The sequence below is a fragment of the Podarcis erhardii genome (assembly GCF_964252035.2).
Source record: "Podarcis erhardii genome assembly, chromosome: 5".
Classification (NCBI taxonomy): domain Eukaryota; kingdom Metazoa; phylum Chordata; class Lepidosauria; order Squamata; family Lacertidae; genus Podarcis; species Podarcis erhardii.
The window spans coordinates 60,894,199-60,909,443 of record NC_138509.1 but is presented as its reverse complement, the minus strand read 5'-3'; the positions used below and the strand labels follow the sequence as shown (position 1 = coordinate 60,909,443).

Here is a 15,245-nt window from a genome sequence, read left to right as displayed (position 1 = left end):
CAGAGCAATGGGAGCTCACCCTGCCGGGCGGATTCAAAACACCAATCTTCTGATCAGTAAGCCCAAGAGGCTCAGTGGTTTAGACCACAGGACACCCTCCAGCCTAAAAGGAAGATTTGGTGCCCAACCAGCCAACAACCGAAATTTCTCTTAGCAGTATTTGACTGTTGTGATCAAATTTGCTATCAGTTGTCTATGTTGACACATTTTGTTTCTGACCTGGAAAGCAGTACCTAGTTAAATGGATTCATACAATGACAGATCTGAGCCCAAACTAATGCCCATCAAGTCATGCTAAATCCAGCTTATTTAGATGTATGGAGTATATTTCATACTCCAGATGAAGAGAACCCAAGTTTAACAGGCTCAATAATCACACAAAAAAAATCACACAAGAGTATTTAAAACACTACTGGGAGGAGAAAAGCGTATGTTGTGCAACACTGTCTATATTAGCCAGAACCTCAGAGTTCACATCTGCTGGAGGCTGAATGGGCCTATAAAAAGTTCATTTGTTTCTACTTTTTTAATCCCTCCTAGTGAACTCATATGAAGAGCACTATCATAAAAATAACATTCCACGCCCAATATGACCTGTATAATTTATGAACCCCTCAAAGGTAGATTCTGCATGTACCATTTAGTGTAACAATGAGGATGCTACTACCTTAAACATCCCTTCAGTCTGGATTTCAGACTTTCTAGTTTCAGGGAACCCCTTCCACATCAACTTTTGTGCCAAGGAACCACTGTGCATTGTAGAGGATTCTTGAAAGTGTTTTAGAGCACATACTTGATACATGAAGCATGTTGGTCAAATCTACTGGGTCTCACCATCGCCTTGTATAAAATGACAAGTGAGAGCAGAGAAAGGTGAGTGGCAAGTAGTGGGCATGGCATCTTTCAAAGGACCTGGCTGATAATGTCTGAGGAATCTCAACAAATTTCTGAGAAAACAGGTTTTCTGGGCACAGCTTGAAATCCATTGCCTTAAATCAGCAGCAATGCATTTACTAACTCCCCATGAATTATTGGAGATAGGGAAACAGAAAAATATGATTTGTTACACAAATAATCTGCCAACCGAAGTAGCTGTAGTTTTCTATACAGTAGATACACCACTGCATGATATGTTTGGGTCATCCAAACATGTACAAATGGCTAGAATGCATTTATAGGATCCATCACTTATTCACATAACCAGGATGTTCACTTATGTGACCAAACTAATTGCTTTTTCTATGCTCTTTTTATAATTATACTTTTTCAAAGCTAGTAGAAAAATGGATTTAGGATTTTTAAAAAAACCAACAGGTAATTTTAGATGGGAATTCAAGGGACAAAATTCTTTTTACCTGATAATTAGTTTACTTATAAAAATAATCAAGAGGGAAAGCTGAGGATCAAACAAGGCAATTTCCAGAAAGGTAATTTTTAAAAACCCATCATGAAATACAAATAATACTACAGATGGCTTAGTTTGAAGCTTCCATTTCATAAACATATATTATCCTTAAAGAGGCTTTCTGTCTGGTCCTAAGTGAAAAACTTTCAGTTTTATTGTAACAGCCCAGATCTCTGAGCCTTATCCTCCACAGTTTCTCCTACTTTAGTTCTAAATTCCAATAATTCAGCAAAGCAGATTTTCAAGAGTATATTTGAATGAGATGTTGGGAATCTCATGGAAGATTAGGAGAAACTCTTTGTTCTATGATGCAGGTAGTATCACCTAAGTTGTGTGATCTAAGATTATTGGTGCATCAAATGTCATGTTTGTTGACAGATTCATATGGAGTACCCAAAACAGTATTTATAGTTTAATATAAAAACAGACTGGTACATTAAGGAATTTTATGAGTTATAAACTAGCTGAGTATGATGGATTTCTGGAGACTGGGTCTATCATAGTACAACATCCCTGATAGTCATTTAGTCCACACAAATAGAACTAGGTAGAGCTGTGCTATGTGCTGTGCTATTGTTTGGCTGTTAACATCTATGCTAAGGCTGCATCCCAAACAAACTTAATAGGGAGTAAAATGAGTGTGAGTCACTTCTGAACAAATATACTTATGATTTCACTATACAAGTTTTAATCTATAGTTGATTAAAAACATAATTTGCTTACCTGAGAATTCTCCTTCTACTTGTTTGCCAGACAGTGAAGAAGGTGGTCCAATGTTCTGGACCACTGGACAGCAACAAGTAGGGAGAGCTGACTTTTAACACCTGCATAAATAAAACTATGCCATCTTTCAGTGCCTTGGGGGCTGGTGGAAGAAGTTGCTTAAAGTTACCTATTTAAGATTTCCTATCAACGTTCTGAACAATTTTTAAAGCTGGAGTCCACAACACAGTGTGTGCTGTCACCCTCAGACACACCCTATGGGACCTGCCAAACTCCCCTGCCCCTCATTTTTTATTTTCAAAAGATAGTGATGGAACGCTTTTCGTTTGAGGGTTTGTCCGTTTGGGGGGATACTGTCTGTCTTTTTGTCTGTGTCTTATTTGTTTGGGGGGATGGTTTGGCAGCTTTGCAATGTTCTGAGCATTGTCAGTTTTTCTTCTATAAAACAGGTATTCTGTGGTGCACACAACAGTTCCTTATATTTCCAAATGTTCCTGAGCCCAAAAAGGTTGGAAATCCCTGGTTTACAGGTTTTATATACCAAAAGCATGGAGGAAGACCTGTATCCAGGTCAATCTTTTCTACTCACAAGTAGGAAGGAGCAGGATTTTTTTTTTACTTAGCAGGAATTACATACATATATGAAGAAGGCTCTAATAAACACAAATTGTTCTATTTATGACCCAAGTAAGCTTCCTTAAACAAAAACATTTTGTGTGTAGCTAACTATGGGGAACCTTTGTGCCTCCCCCATGTATGTTGTTGGACTCCAAGTCCCATCATCTCTGTCTGCTGATGCTGAATGGGACTGAAGTTGGGACTTGGAAATCCAACACCTAAAGGGTCACAGACTATACAGTCTAACACATTTTGATGGAAGTTTGCATCAGCTGCCAATATTATTAATATTATTTTGAAATTTTATACCACCCTTCATCTGTAGATCTCAGGGTGGTTCACAGCATAAAAATACAAGACAAAAACACATAATTAAAAGAACAGGAACAAAATTAACCAATACCCCCTGCTCCCCCCCACCCCCTGCACATTTAAAATAGGACGTTAGTCAGCCAAAGGCCTGGTTGAAGTAGAATGTTTTCACCTGGTACCTAAAGGTGTATAATGAAGGTGCCAGGCAAACCCTGCCCTGAGGAAAGCATTCCACAAATGGGGAGCCACTGCAGAAAAAGCCCATCCTTGTGTTGCCACCCTCCAGACCTCCTGCGCAGGAGGCACATATCGCAGGTTCATATGGAGAGAGGTGGTCGTTGAGGTACTGCAGTCCCAAGCCATTTCAGGCTTTATACGTCAAAACCAGCACTTGAACTGGGCCTGGAAACTAATTGGCAGCTAGGCCAGGATCTGTGTAATATGCTCAAACCGTTTTGCCCCGGTGAGTAGCCTGGTTGCCGAACTGCTCATCAGTTAAAGTTTCTGAACTGTCTTCAGAGGCAGCCCTATGTATAATACATTGCAGTAATCTAACCTAAAGGTTACCAGAGCCTCAGCAACAGTAGTTAAGCTATCCCTGTCCAGACAGGGGCGCAGCTGGGGCACAAGCCCAAGATGGTGGAAGGCACTCTGCACCACCAAGGCCCATTTGAGACTCAAGAGACAGCAAAGGATTCAGAAGTACTCCCAAGCTGCGTACCTGCTCCTTCAGAGGAAGTGTAACCACATCAAGAGCAGGTAATTTCCCATCCATCCAGTCTAGGGAAACCTCCACCCCACCCCCACTAACAGTGCCTCAGCCTTATCTAGATTCAGCTTCAGTTTGTTGGCTCTCATCCAGTCTATTACTAAGGCAAGACAACTGCCATACCTGCAGATGTAAAGGAGTAGAACTGTGTGTCATCAGCATATTGCTGACAACATACTCCAAAACTCCGGGTGACCCCCACTCAGTGGTTTCATGTAGATGTTATACAGCACAGGGGATAAAACTGAACCCTGAGAAATCCACAATGAAGGCTCCACTGGGCTGAAAAGAACTCCCCAAGCATCACCCTCTGGAAATGTCCATCCAAGTAGGAGCAGAAGCACTGCAAAGCGGTGCCACCCACCCCTAACTCGGACAGAGGTCATCATACATGGCCAGCAAAGCAGTTATGTGCCTAAACTGGGCCTAACCCCCAATTTAAATGGATCTTTATGTTTAATTTATAAAGGTGGGGGGGGGGAGAGAATAAAGCTTATATGCCAAATCCCAACAGTTTGGATCCTAATTTCTGTTCTGTTCATGGAACAGGGCTTTCCAGCTTTCTCCTTCGCTCTGCACCCATCAGCACCCTCTCACCAAATCTGCTTGGAAATGGTTGCAGGATAGACTGCAGGAGGTTGCTAATGGCTGGGGGAGTAAGATGAAGTTGCATCTTTCAAGCCTCAAATGTTTACACATTTATGTAAGTCTTACAGAACTCAGTTGAATTTACTTCTGTGTAAACATGCATAGAATTAGATTGTAAGGTATCATTTTTACAAGTTATTTTGTAACCCAGTACAGTGGTGCCCCGCAAGACGAACGCCTCGCAAGACGGAAAACCCGCTAGACGAAAGGGTTTTCTGTTTTGGAGGCGCTTCGCAAAACCAATTTCCCTATGGGCTTGCTTCGCAAGACGAAAATGTCTTGCAAGTTCCTGCGGGTTCCCCCCCCTTCCCCTAAGCCGCTTATCAGCTGATCCGCTGATAAGCCGCTTAACAGCTGATCGCTAAAAGCCGCTAAACCGCTAATAGCGCTAATCCGCTAAGCTGTCAATGGGCTTGCTTCGCAAGACGAAAAAACCGCTATACGAAGAGCCTCACGTAACGGATTAATTTCGTCTTGCGAGGCACCACTGTATCAGGCTCTAAGAAGGTAAGGGAGGAAGTACATCTGCATATGCTTCTCTGTCTACTGCCCCAAAGTTTTTAAGAACAAAAGTAGTGTTTGGCCGCATTGTAAATTTAGCATGTTTATTTCTTTTGCTTCCACTTTTGTATTTCAAATGGAGGTAGTATATGCATGGCCTACAAAAAGGGAGACAGAGCTCAATGTATGGATTCTATCCTGTGTGTGTATATTATCTGACAGCTATGAAAACTTAAGAAACTGGACAGGAGCTGTTTCAGATATAATTCTGAAGAAATGTTTCTCATTAATGATTTCTATTTCCTAAAGTAATACAGGAGAACCTTACTGAAGCCCAAAATAAAAGTTTAGAGTTCAGGATTTCTTCAGAGTTAAACTATTAGGTAATAATGCATGAAGAGTCAAACACAAAACCAAACCACAAACTCTTTACTTCCTAAAGTGTAATAGTCTCTGAATGTTTGCTATTTATTTTCTGTATTGACATCAAGTCAGGCTACAAAGCTAAAAAAATTACTAGATAAACTTTCCTACAAAATGAATGAAAACTAAAATACCATGTGATATGACAATGAAAGCAGTGTTGCTACAATCCCTGTTCCTCGCTGTCTAGTATATATTTCAGATCCTTGTAATGTAAACCACTTAAGAGGTTTTTTATTAATTAAGCAGTATATAAATCTTGTCAAATAAATAAGTCTATGAATATGTTGACAACTTTATTTCTTCTCAGTAAAAGATGTATTTTACCTAACTTTATGCTATTAATTAGAAACAGTAATTCATTCCCTAAAACTTTGTAGTGTCCACACCATGTGGGAAGTCAGGATGCTGTGCTTATATGGCATTTACTTGATGAAAAGCTGCACTTTCCATAAGGTGGCATAGTCTGATACAGGCACATGAAAATGGATAGCATCAACAAGTTACGTTTTTGAGGGAAAATACCCCTTCTTCTTGAGAAAGTGTTTCTGGTATAACTCATTACAGTTGTTATATACAGAAATGGGCACATGAAACTGGGCATTCAGCTTGCTTTCCTACACAGATGTTTCAACAGTCCTGGGAGTAGGGAATAATCATAGTACACAATGCTCCAATGTTAAAGCAATTTAAACAGATCATAAACAGTAACCAATAGGTTGTATCTTGTGATACAACTGATTGAATTATTAAGGATGGGGTGCTGGAATTGGAGGTTTTTGTATAGTCCTTATGTAGGCAACTACAAATAATTTCCCTCTATTCATATATCTCAATCAGTACTTTCTGGTACACATACCTCGAAGAATTCTCTCCTCATGGCAACGTAGAAAGTCCCAGATTCTAACAGTGCCGTCATCAGAGCATGTAGCAAATTTATTATCCGTGGGTGAGAAACTGTTACATGAAGACACACAGCAGGGGAAAGAAGTCAGCATTTAACATATCTAAACTTCTCAGACAGGGCAAAATTTAGCTAAAGTGTTAATATACCGATGGAGAAATTGGAACATATTGTGCCTGGAAAAATATACTTCAATCCGTTGACATAATTGAGTCCGTTTGCATAACTGAGAGCTCAGCTCTGTACTTTGATGCAGCCAAAGCACTTTTTCCTGCATTTTGTTCCCCAACCAAAGGGGAACTTACACTTTGCACTGTTCCACCCACAGCTGAATAGATTTGCAATTCTGTGCATCATCTGTATAAGATGTGAAACTGACAAAAACATGCATTCCATGCTTTTGAAAGAAGGATGGAAATAGGCAATCCCAAGAGTGTTAATGCTAAGCTTATTTCTTCATCCACAGATAACATTTCAAAATACAAGGGGGTGGGGGAAGACAGGTAAAAGTACTTGCTTACTAAAAATAAGAATAAAAACATATCATATGGCCTATATATGCAGAAAAAGTTACTGAGAAGATATTTGCCACTCCAGTGAAACATTAGAGTCATAGAATATGTTTCAGAACTTGAAAAGCTTGTTGTAAATTGTGGAGAGCCAGGCATCAGTTTCTTATTGAGCTATGTTAGGCATTTGGTTGGACCATCATCAGTTACAGATGGGGAGCCACATCCTTTGTGATGCAGTGAAGAATCAAGTAATGCTCTTGTTGAGATTATTCAAACAGTCATTCCCCCTGAAATTGCTGGAACCTTTTATATGTGAGATAAACTTTTTGTTTGGAGAAATCCACTTCACAGATACAATAGCATACACCTATGAGGTCACATCTTGTTAAACTTTGCCAGAAAATTCTGAATCAAAAGGAAAAATGATAAATTCAGCAGAAAGTGCTTCTGTGGTAATGAATCTTCTTCTCCAATGGACAGAACCCAAAACTTTTTAGGTAGGTCTAGTTTCTTCTTCAGCTCCTCTTCAGACACACTTTAAATGAGTAAGATTTCTTCCACTTGCATTATTTGCTAAAGACTGTAAGCATTCTTCACATGCATCTCAGCAAGGAAATCTCAGTTCACTTGTTATACTGAGCATACATTTGCACAATTGGAACACTTGGCACTGAACCAGGTAGATGTCCTAAAGTTGCCTTGTCAGCTTTAGATTCCAAACTTGTATAACCCATTCAATATTAATCCTGACCTGGATGTGGAAATTGGTGTGGGTCCTACATGCTACTGTAAATCTTGGACTCACCAAGCCAAGCAGTTCTTCACTTTATTTAGCTCTTTTATGTTGTGAGAACTATGCAGCTGCTTTATTTCTGGATTATATTTTATTCAATTATATTATTAAATACTGAATTCTTTATTTGGAATGAAATTGTCATCGTACACAAGTGAGCATAAAAAGAGAGTAACTGATACACATTGCGATCATATATAAAAAGAAACCAATACCAGTGCAAAATGCAGCAGACAAACACATCTCTAACATATTGCAGAGGCAGATACCGGGACAACACTATTTCAGAGATATGCCAGCAAATCAGTGAAATTGTGGAAACAAAAGAAAATATGTTTATGTGGTGCAAAACATTTCCCAGAATCTGACAATACCCATGCATATCTGCACCCAGAATACACTTAGAGAACAGTCTAATCATGGAAATAGGAACTACAGAAAATGGTATATTGTGTATAAACCTGGCCTCTCTAATCGCCTCCTTATGTGCCTGGAACATCTTGACGTTGTTCATGTTGGACTGCCAATATTTCACATATCCCCCATGGTCTGCTGTCAACATCCACATGTCATTATGTGACCAAGTCATAGCTCTCACTGGACTGTCATGAGCCTACAAAGTCAAAAATAAAGGAAGACCTCTAGTGAGCATACTCAAATAATATCATGCACCTTCACTTTTCTTTTAAAATGATTTTTTTCTAATTTCAATTTAGGTAGATATAAGAATGAAAATGCCTTATATAGAGATCCATACATTCATTTTGTGAGGACTGTTATCAAAGCTTCAGCAGTGTTAGTATTCAGTAAGTATTACTTAGTAATGAGTCAGTATTTTGTCTACAAATTTGATTTTTTTATCACCAATGGAACAGAAATGTCTCTCATATCAGAGAATGACAAAAATGCTAAGATTTAAATTAATCAATCAAAATCTCAATAGCCAAAGGCAAGAAGCATAAAGCTCAAAACGGTGCTGACTCTCCATCTGTTTACAGTGGCAAGAAAGCAGATTACTGAAAGAAGTACTAATCAAGACAGCTTTGATAGTGATTTACCTGTAATATTGTTTCAAAGTTGAAAGTAAGCCCATTCCATAAGGTGAACTCTCCACTAGAAGCCCCAGTAACTAAGCGCCTCCCTTCTGGAGTCCACTGGAAGACAAGAATTAAGATGTATTAGAACACAAATTGTTGCCCTGACACTACAGCAGAGTCTATCGCAAGGACAGACAACATGTTGTCTGCACAGTTGTATTCTGCAGCTCTGTCTGTATTGGGTTCACTTACACACTGTCTGTACACCCCTCCACCCCACATTCTGGTATTTATTTGTTGCCCCATGCCCTGCTTCCAGTGCCTGAATACTACTGGATGAATAATCTGTCCATTTCTGACAAAAATACTTTGGACTATCACTGTATCCCATAAAAAGATATCCATTCTGAAAAGTTGTTAATATTAATATTAGAAGTAGTAGTAGTAGTAGTATCTGTTGTATTTATAAATCACCCTGTCAACAATGCAGAACATGGCAACAGACAACATAAGATAAACAACAGAATTACACCACTGATTAAAACAAAAACAGAACTAAAAAATCCATAAAAAAACAACTACTAACTGGCTTGCTATATTCTTAGCAATTTATCACTGTGCCATGGAGTGTAACACTATACTTACCCTAACAACAAATACTGGACATTTTACTTTATTGGTAGATGTTCTAACAAATTTTGTTGTTACAGCATTCATAGGATTGTTCAACATTCCTATAGGAGGGACCAGCTAAAAGAGAGGGGAAAATGTTAAAAGTTATTCTTGGTACTTAATATGTGGAACAGTCTTTTAAAAAATTGTTTGCAAGCTTATGTTCTTGAATGAGTAAACCAAAGAATCTCAATTTTGTGGAGACACTACAAAAGCATACCTAACATCATTCTTCAGAATTATATTACAATATGGCTTGGATGCAGAAATCCCACCATGAGAACAGAAGGCACATCTGCTTTGATAAAAACCATGGATGCAGTCCTCCCATGCAGTCCTCTCTCACACATACACACAGAGCCAAAGTGCCTTCTGCTCACATAATAGGATCTTTGAATCCATGTCTAGAGCTTTAGCAGGATCATCATACTAGAATGTGACTAAATGAATTCATCTTCTTTCAAATCCACTTGTAAAATCAAGTTTCTATAGTACAATTAATGTTGTTATTCACTTCTCCCACACTTAAATAGAGAATTACAGCTTAAACCAATTTTTCAATCTTTCAGGAAGAAGAAAAATGTTTTACTGTCCAGGGGATAAATAAACATGTGTACTTACATCATTATAATACCCTCCATCAGGCTGAATTGCCCGCATATCCCGTTGGTCTCTTTGCCATACTCTGTTCTGGAAAGATGAAAAAACATTTTCATTAATACTATTGGTTAAAACCTGCTAGCTAGCTTGTACCAAATGAGAAACAATGTTTGCCTATCGGTGCCTGCAGTGTAGTGCTATTTTTGGAAAAGGAATGCAGCGTGTTTCATTTTCTAGAAGGAACAGGCAATTTCCTTCTTCAAATCAGTGCAAATCAGTTCAAGAACTTGAACTCAATGTCCCAAAGTAAAAAAAAAAAAAAATCCCTTCCTCTTCAAATTTGCAACCAAAGTGCACCAGTTCGAATCAGGCCACAAGATAAACAAAATCCCACATCGCACTCAGAATGGGAAACACTCTCCAGGCAATAGAGGACTTTGGGCTTTAAAAATTCAATAGCGCTCTGTGAGACACCAAAATTTGGCGCCCCCACTTCTAGTGTTCCATTGTTTGTCATTGTTGCAGCGCCTCCTGTGGTGCCCTGTCGGCTTGGTGCCCAGTGTGGGCAAACTGGTCATGCTCCTCTAGATCCACTTCTGTTCTGGGGTAGGAGTAGCTAACCTGTGACACACTATATACTGTATTTTTCGCTCTATAGGGCGCACTTTTCCCCCTCCAGAAATTATGGGGAAATGTGTGTGCGTCCTATAGAGCGAATGCAGGCTGCGCGGCTAAGCCCAAAGCCAGAACAGGGAGATGGAGCACTGCGGAGCGCTCCGTCTCACTCTTCTAGCTTGGGGTTAGCTGCGCAAAGCCTTTCCAGGGCAGCGGGGTGCTGCCTTCACCCTGCTGCCCTGCAGAGGCTAGAAAGGCTAGCTTGGGGATGGCTGCGCAAAGCCTCCGCAGGGCAGCGGGGTGCCTGCACCCCGCTGCCCTGTGGAGGCTCCAAAGGCTGTCCCCGAAGCCTGAAGCCTTTGGAGTGCAGTGGGAACTTGCGCTGCGCTCTAAAGGCTTCAGGGGTCTTTGAGGCTGGCGGTGGGGGAAAGCAGTGCTACCCCCCGCCAGCCCAACAAGCTCGGGGGGCAGCGGCAAGGCTGCGCGCAGCCTTTGCGCTGTTCCCTGACCTGCTCTTTGGGGCTGGCGGTGGGGGAATGCAGTGCTTCCCCCCGCCAGCCCCAAAGAGCAGGTTGAAAGGAACCTGAAGCCTCCGGAGCCCAGAGGGAACTCCCGCCGCACTCCAGAGGCTTCGGGATGCCTTCACTGAAGGCTGGAGAGCGTGAGGGGTCAGTGCGCACCGACCCCTCTCGCTCTATAGGCTTCCAAGGTAGCCGCCTGAAGCTTCTGGAGCTCAGAGGGAACTCCCGCTGCACTCCGGAGGCTTTGGGTGAATGCACCTTGCTTTAGAGGGGGAGAACAAGAAAAAAAAATTCCTGTTCTCCCCCTCCTATGGTCCGGTGCATCCTATAGAGCGTAAAATACGGTATATGTTGGATTCCAACTCCCAAGGCCAACCACCATGGTCAATTGTCAAGGATGATGGAAGCTGTTGTCTGGCAACATCTGAAGGCCCACAGGTTAACACACCTGTGCTCTAAAGAGATCAGACCACAGTTAAAGCTTAGTGCTTGAGTCTTAAACATTCATTAGTGAGGGCAGGAAAGTAACCTCTCACTGGCAGGAAAAGTAAACAACAGTTCTAAGTGTTGCTGTTTCCCTAGGTTTCACATACCTGATATGAAAGATGAACTGGTGTTTCTATTAGTCTCCTGAGGGCTGATAAGAAGTATAATTTTTTCCCTCTTTCTAGGGCATTTTTGGTGTGAATTTTTTAAGTGCATAGTGAGAAATGGTTCAGACTTGGGAACAGAATCCCTCCTTTTCCATAGCTACTCTCAGCATTTTAAGCTATTTTTCAAAATCTATTAAGCTATTTGGCAAAATCTCTACTAACTAGAAATTCATGCTTAATAATTATTTGCTTCTTTTGTCTTTTAAGCTAAAACATTTTGTAACAATTGCAGGTACAACAGGTTCTGAACATACCTCCAAATACTTGATTACAGAAGGATTATAGTCTATAGTTTTTCGGTTCACAGCTTTTCTCATACGTTTTCCATCAAAAGTGAGCTGCTGCATTGCCTGTTGCTGAGCAAAATCAGGTCTCTTATAGAACAGTTGTCGAGGGGCCTGGTGTTGAAACCTTGGCATATGGAAAAACCGCGGCGGTGATCCAATCTCTGTAGCCATGGTGTCTTTTGCTTTGGAAGATCTAAAATAAAGCAATTAAAAATGAAGGTTTCAACTAGGAATGCCAAGATATAAGAAATCTGAATAGTACTAGAATTTCTCACATAAACAAGGCAGCTTTTAATCATGTGCAACATTAGCCCATCATTAACAGGGAATTTAAAACTTATGAAAAAATATTTCATCCATCATCATCATCATCATCATCCACCCTTCACCTTAGGCCCCAGAGCCATTACAACAACTAAAACACTATAGTAAAAACAGTTAAAACAACTTACAATCACAGAAATAAGGTGGGACCTAAAAATATACATATCAGCTATCCAAAGTCAGGGTAAAGAGGTGTGTCTTCAACATTTGCCAAATGCTATATAAGGAAGATGCCAGACACATCCATGCAAGGAGGGAATTCCACAACTTAGGGGTTGCTATAGATAATGTCCTCTCCCACTCTTACCCACCAGCTTCTGAGAGTGGTGGAACAATCAATAGGGCTTCCTATTGTACTACTAATGTACAATGCAATACTGAAAACAGGATATGGCTTCCCAGAATAGGTTTGTACTCCCTTGTGAGTCAATTAAAACGATTAGTAACTGATCTCACACACCACAGAAGCAAAGTAACACAGTAATTACCTTATAGGTGGCAATGCACAAGTTACTAATACTATATTAAATAAGTATTTAGCTACAACCAAAGACAAGTATTGACTTCGATTTTTGAGAAGGACAACGTATGAATTTTCTTACACTCCACTTGTAAAGTGAAAGCTCATTTCTTGTTTGTTAAACAATTGTCAGTGTTAAATTAAGGCTATTTTTTCTAATTTAAAATGGTTCTGTTGGAGGCAGGCAGGCAAATACACCATCACTACAACCTCCTGGGTTCAGCTATGATGTCACCTTCCCCATCACAGCAGCACTAGCTGCACTGTAAGAGAGAAATCAGGGGATGAGGCTGCAGGCAAAGGTCCCATTATACACCTACTTCTGAACAGCTCCAAGCAGTCCCTTCTGCAGCTCTCTTCCAAATTAACATATTCTATGTGTGGCAGGATTTTTTATTTTTAAACAAAAACATTTTCATTCTGCTCGGTATTCCTGTTTTCTAATGTCTTTTCTCCCCCACTCACACTCACTTCTCTTGGATTAACTTCTTTTTTATGCTTATTACACTGTAAGGCTTTTAACAGAATTGTGGATGTTATAAGCCACTTCAAGGACTTCAGTGAAGAACTGGAATACAAATTTAAATCAATAAAAATACATATGAAAAATGGTTTCATCAGTCTGGCCTTTTATCTTTCCCCTAAGAAAATACAGGACGTTATGTAGCCCAGCCGTGGGAAACCTCAGGCTTCAGAGCCAAATGCAGCTCTTTGTCCTCTCTCTCTGGCCTTTGAGCTCTCCCAAGGCCACCCGCCTCACTGGCGCCTTATCACATCTAAGTGTTGTTGCATGGCTGGAACATGTCCTCGTACTCTGATATAGTGGTACCTTGGGTTAAGAACTTAATTCGTTCTGGAGATCCATTCTTAACCTGAAACTGTTCTTAACCTGAGGTACCACTCTAGCTAATGGGGCCTCCCGCCGCCGCCACACGATTTCTGTTCTCATCCTGAAGCAAAGTTCTTAACCCGAGGTACTATTTCTGGGTTAGCAGAGTCTGTGACCTGAAGTGTCTGTAACCTGAGGTACCACTGTAATGCCTCTTGGAAGATAGAGAGGTAGCAAATGATGGTATTAGATCCTATGACACACTGTATCTGGAAGAGGACTGAGGAGGAAGGAGCCAGCTACAACTGCCTGGTCAGAGTCCTTGAATCCTATAAGGGCTGCATCTAGTGACTCGTACATACCAGTTCAGCTCCTTCCCCTTCCCTTACAGCCCGGTAAGTAAAGCAGCTGCTGGTAAAGGTTGTCAGGACACACTTAACTTTCCCCGTCTCTCATAGTCTGGCACAGGAATGCATCCATGCTGCCTATTCTGTATATATAAAGGCCATATGGGGACAATGACACCCCCTTTAGAACCACCAACAAAATCAAAATGGCATTTCTCTGGAATATTTTGTGACAGCGACCTTTATTTTACCTTCAGGGAGCAAATGTAAGGTGTATGTTTAAAAGAAAACTGGTAAGAAGAAATAAGTAAGAATACTAAACTTCTGGGTCACCCCAATAATATCAATGGCAAGCCATTTCTAAACAAAAGGGACTAGACTACTTTTGCAACCAAACTATAAAAATGATGATTCCAGTTGTTTAGTACGTACAAGTACCATTTCCCATCTTTGTTCTAAACAGCTTATAATTACAGAATTTACAAGATTCAAGAAACAGGCTAGAGTGAAATAATTTTGCAGTTATTATGTATATGAAACTGTTTAACCATCTGTTGCAATACAAGTGTTAAAATGCTTAACTTCCAAATTAGTCATCTGCTGTATTTCTGCTTGAAAATTCAGATGTCAAATTTCAACAACTTTGATGTCATGTAAAAGACCTGCAAGAGGCTACTTGTTTAGCTAAAATATAGCTAACATGGATTAAGAAGCCAGTGGGTATACCAAAGGCCTTGTCTGGGTTCAAGCTTCACCTTGGCCATGGAAGATAATTGTCAGATGCTCTTGTGGTTGCTCGAGAGTAACCAGGCAGGACTCCGACCTGTCTTTTACAGGCTTTATTTTGGTGCAAGCTATTTACAGTGAAGAGCGTCATAAGTTCATGTCTGGCTCAATCGCTAGCAGAATCTGGGAGCGATCTGTTTTTGTACCTCCCCCAACATAAAAGTTTTGTCACCCCGAGCCTTTTCCGCCCTTCCCTGCACCTCAAACTACTGCACATGACCGGGGATGGCAGGGGTGTGCTTCCCTCCTCTCCGGCTTGCTCAGGCACGGTGTTAAGGCTCTCTCTAGCATCCTCTGCCCCTTGCACCTCTTCTCCACTGGAGGTGGGGCTTTCCTCCTCACTGGAAGAGGAACTGCTTCGCAAGATTTTTGGAGGCTCCCTGTAACAACTCCCCCTCTATCTCCCGCCTCTGAGCTGATGGCAGTTCCCTGACAATAATCTTCCC

At 40.8% G+C, this 15,245-nt stretch overlaps 1 protein-coding gene across 2 annotated transcripts in view; it reads right to left on the bottom strand.

Moving 5' to 3' along the window:
• WDR33 (WD repeat domain 33) overlaps positions 1–15,245 on the bottom strand; it is a 56,292-nt gene that overhangs the window by 31,553 nt on the left and 9,494 nt on the right. For both annotated transcript variants that reach the window (XM_081864050.1, XM_081864051.1), the window contains exons 2-7: positions 11,961–12,186; positions 9,939–10,007; positions 9,291–9,395; positions 8,667–8,762; positions 8,070–8,221; positions 6,259–6,356 (exon numbers count right to left, since the gene is read on the bottom strand). In XM_081864050.1, coding sequence (XP_081720176.1) covers positions 6,259–6,356; positions 8,070–8,221; positions 8,667–8,762; positions 9,291–9,395; positions 9,939–10,007; positions 11,961–12,164 — 724 coding nt within the window. In that variant the 5' untranslated portion in view covers positions 12,165–12,186. The remainder of the gene's footprint in view (positions 1–6,258; positions 6,357–8,069; positions 8,222–8,666; positions 8,763–9,290; positions 9,396–9,938; positions 10,008–11,960; positions 12,187–15,245) is intronic.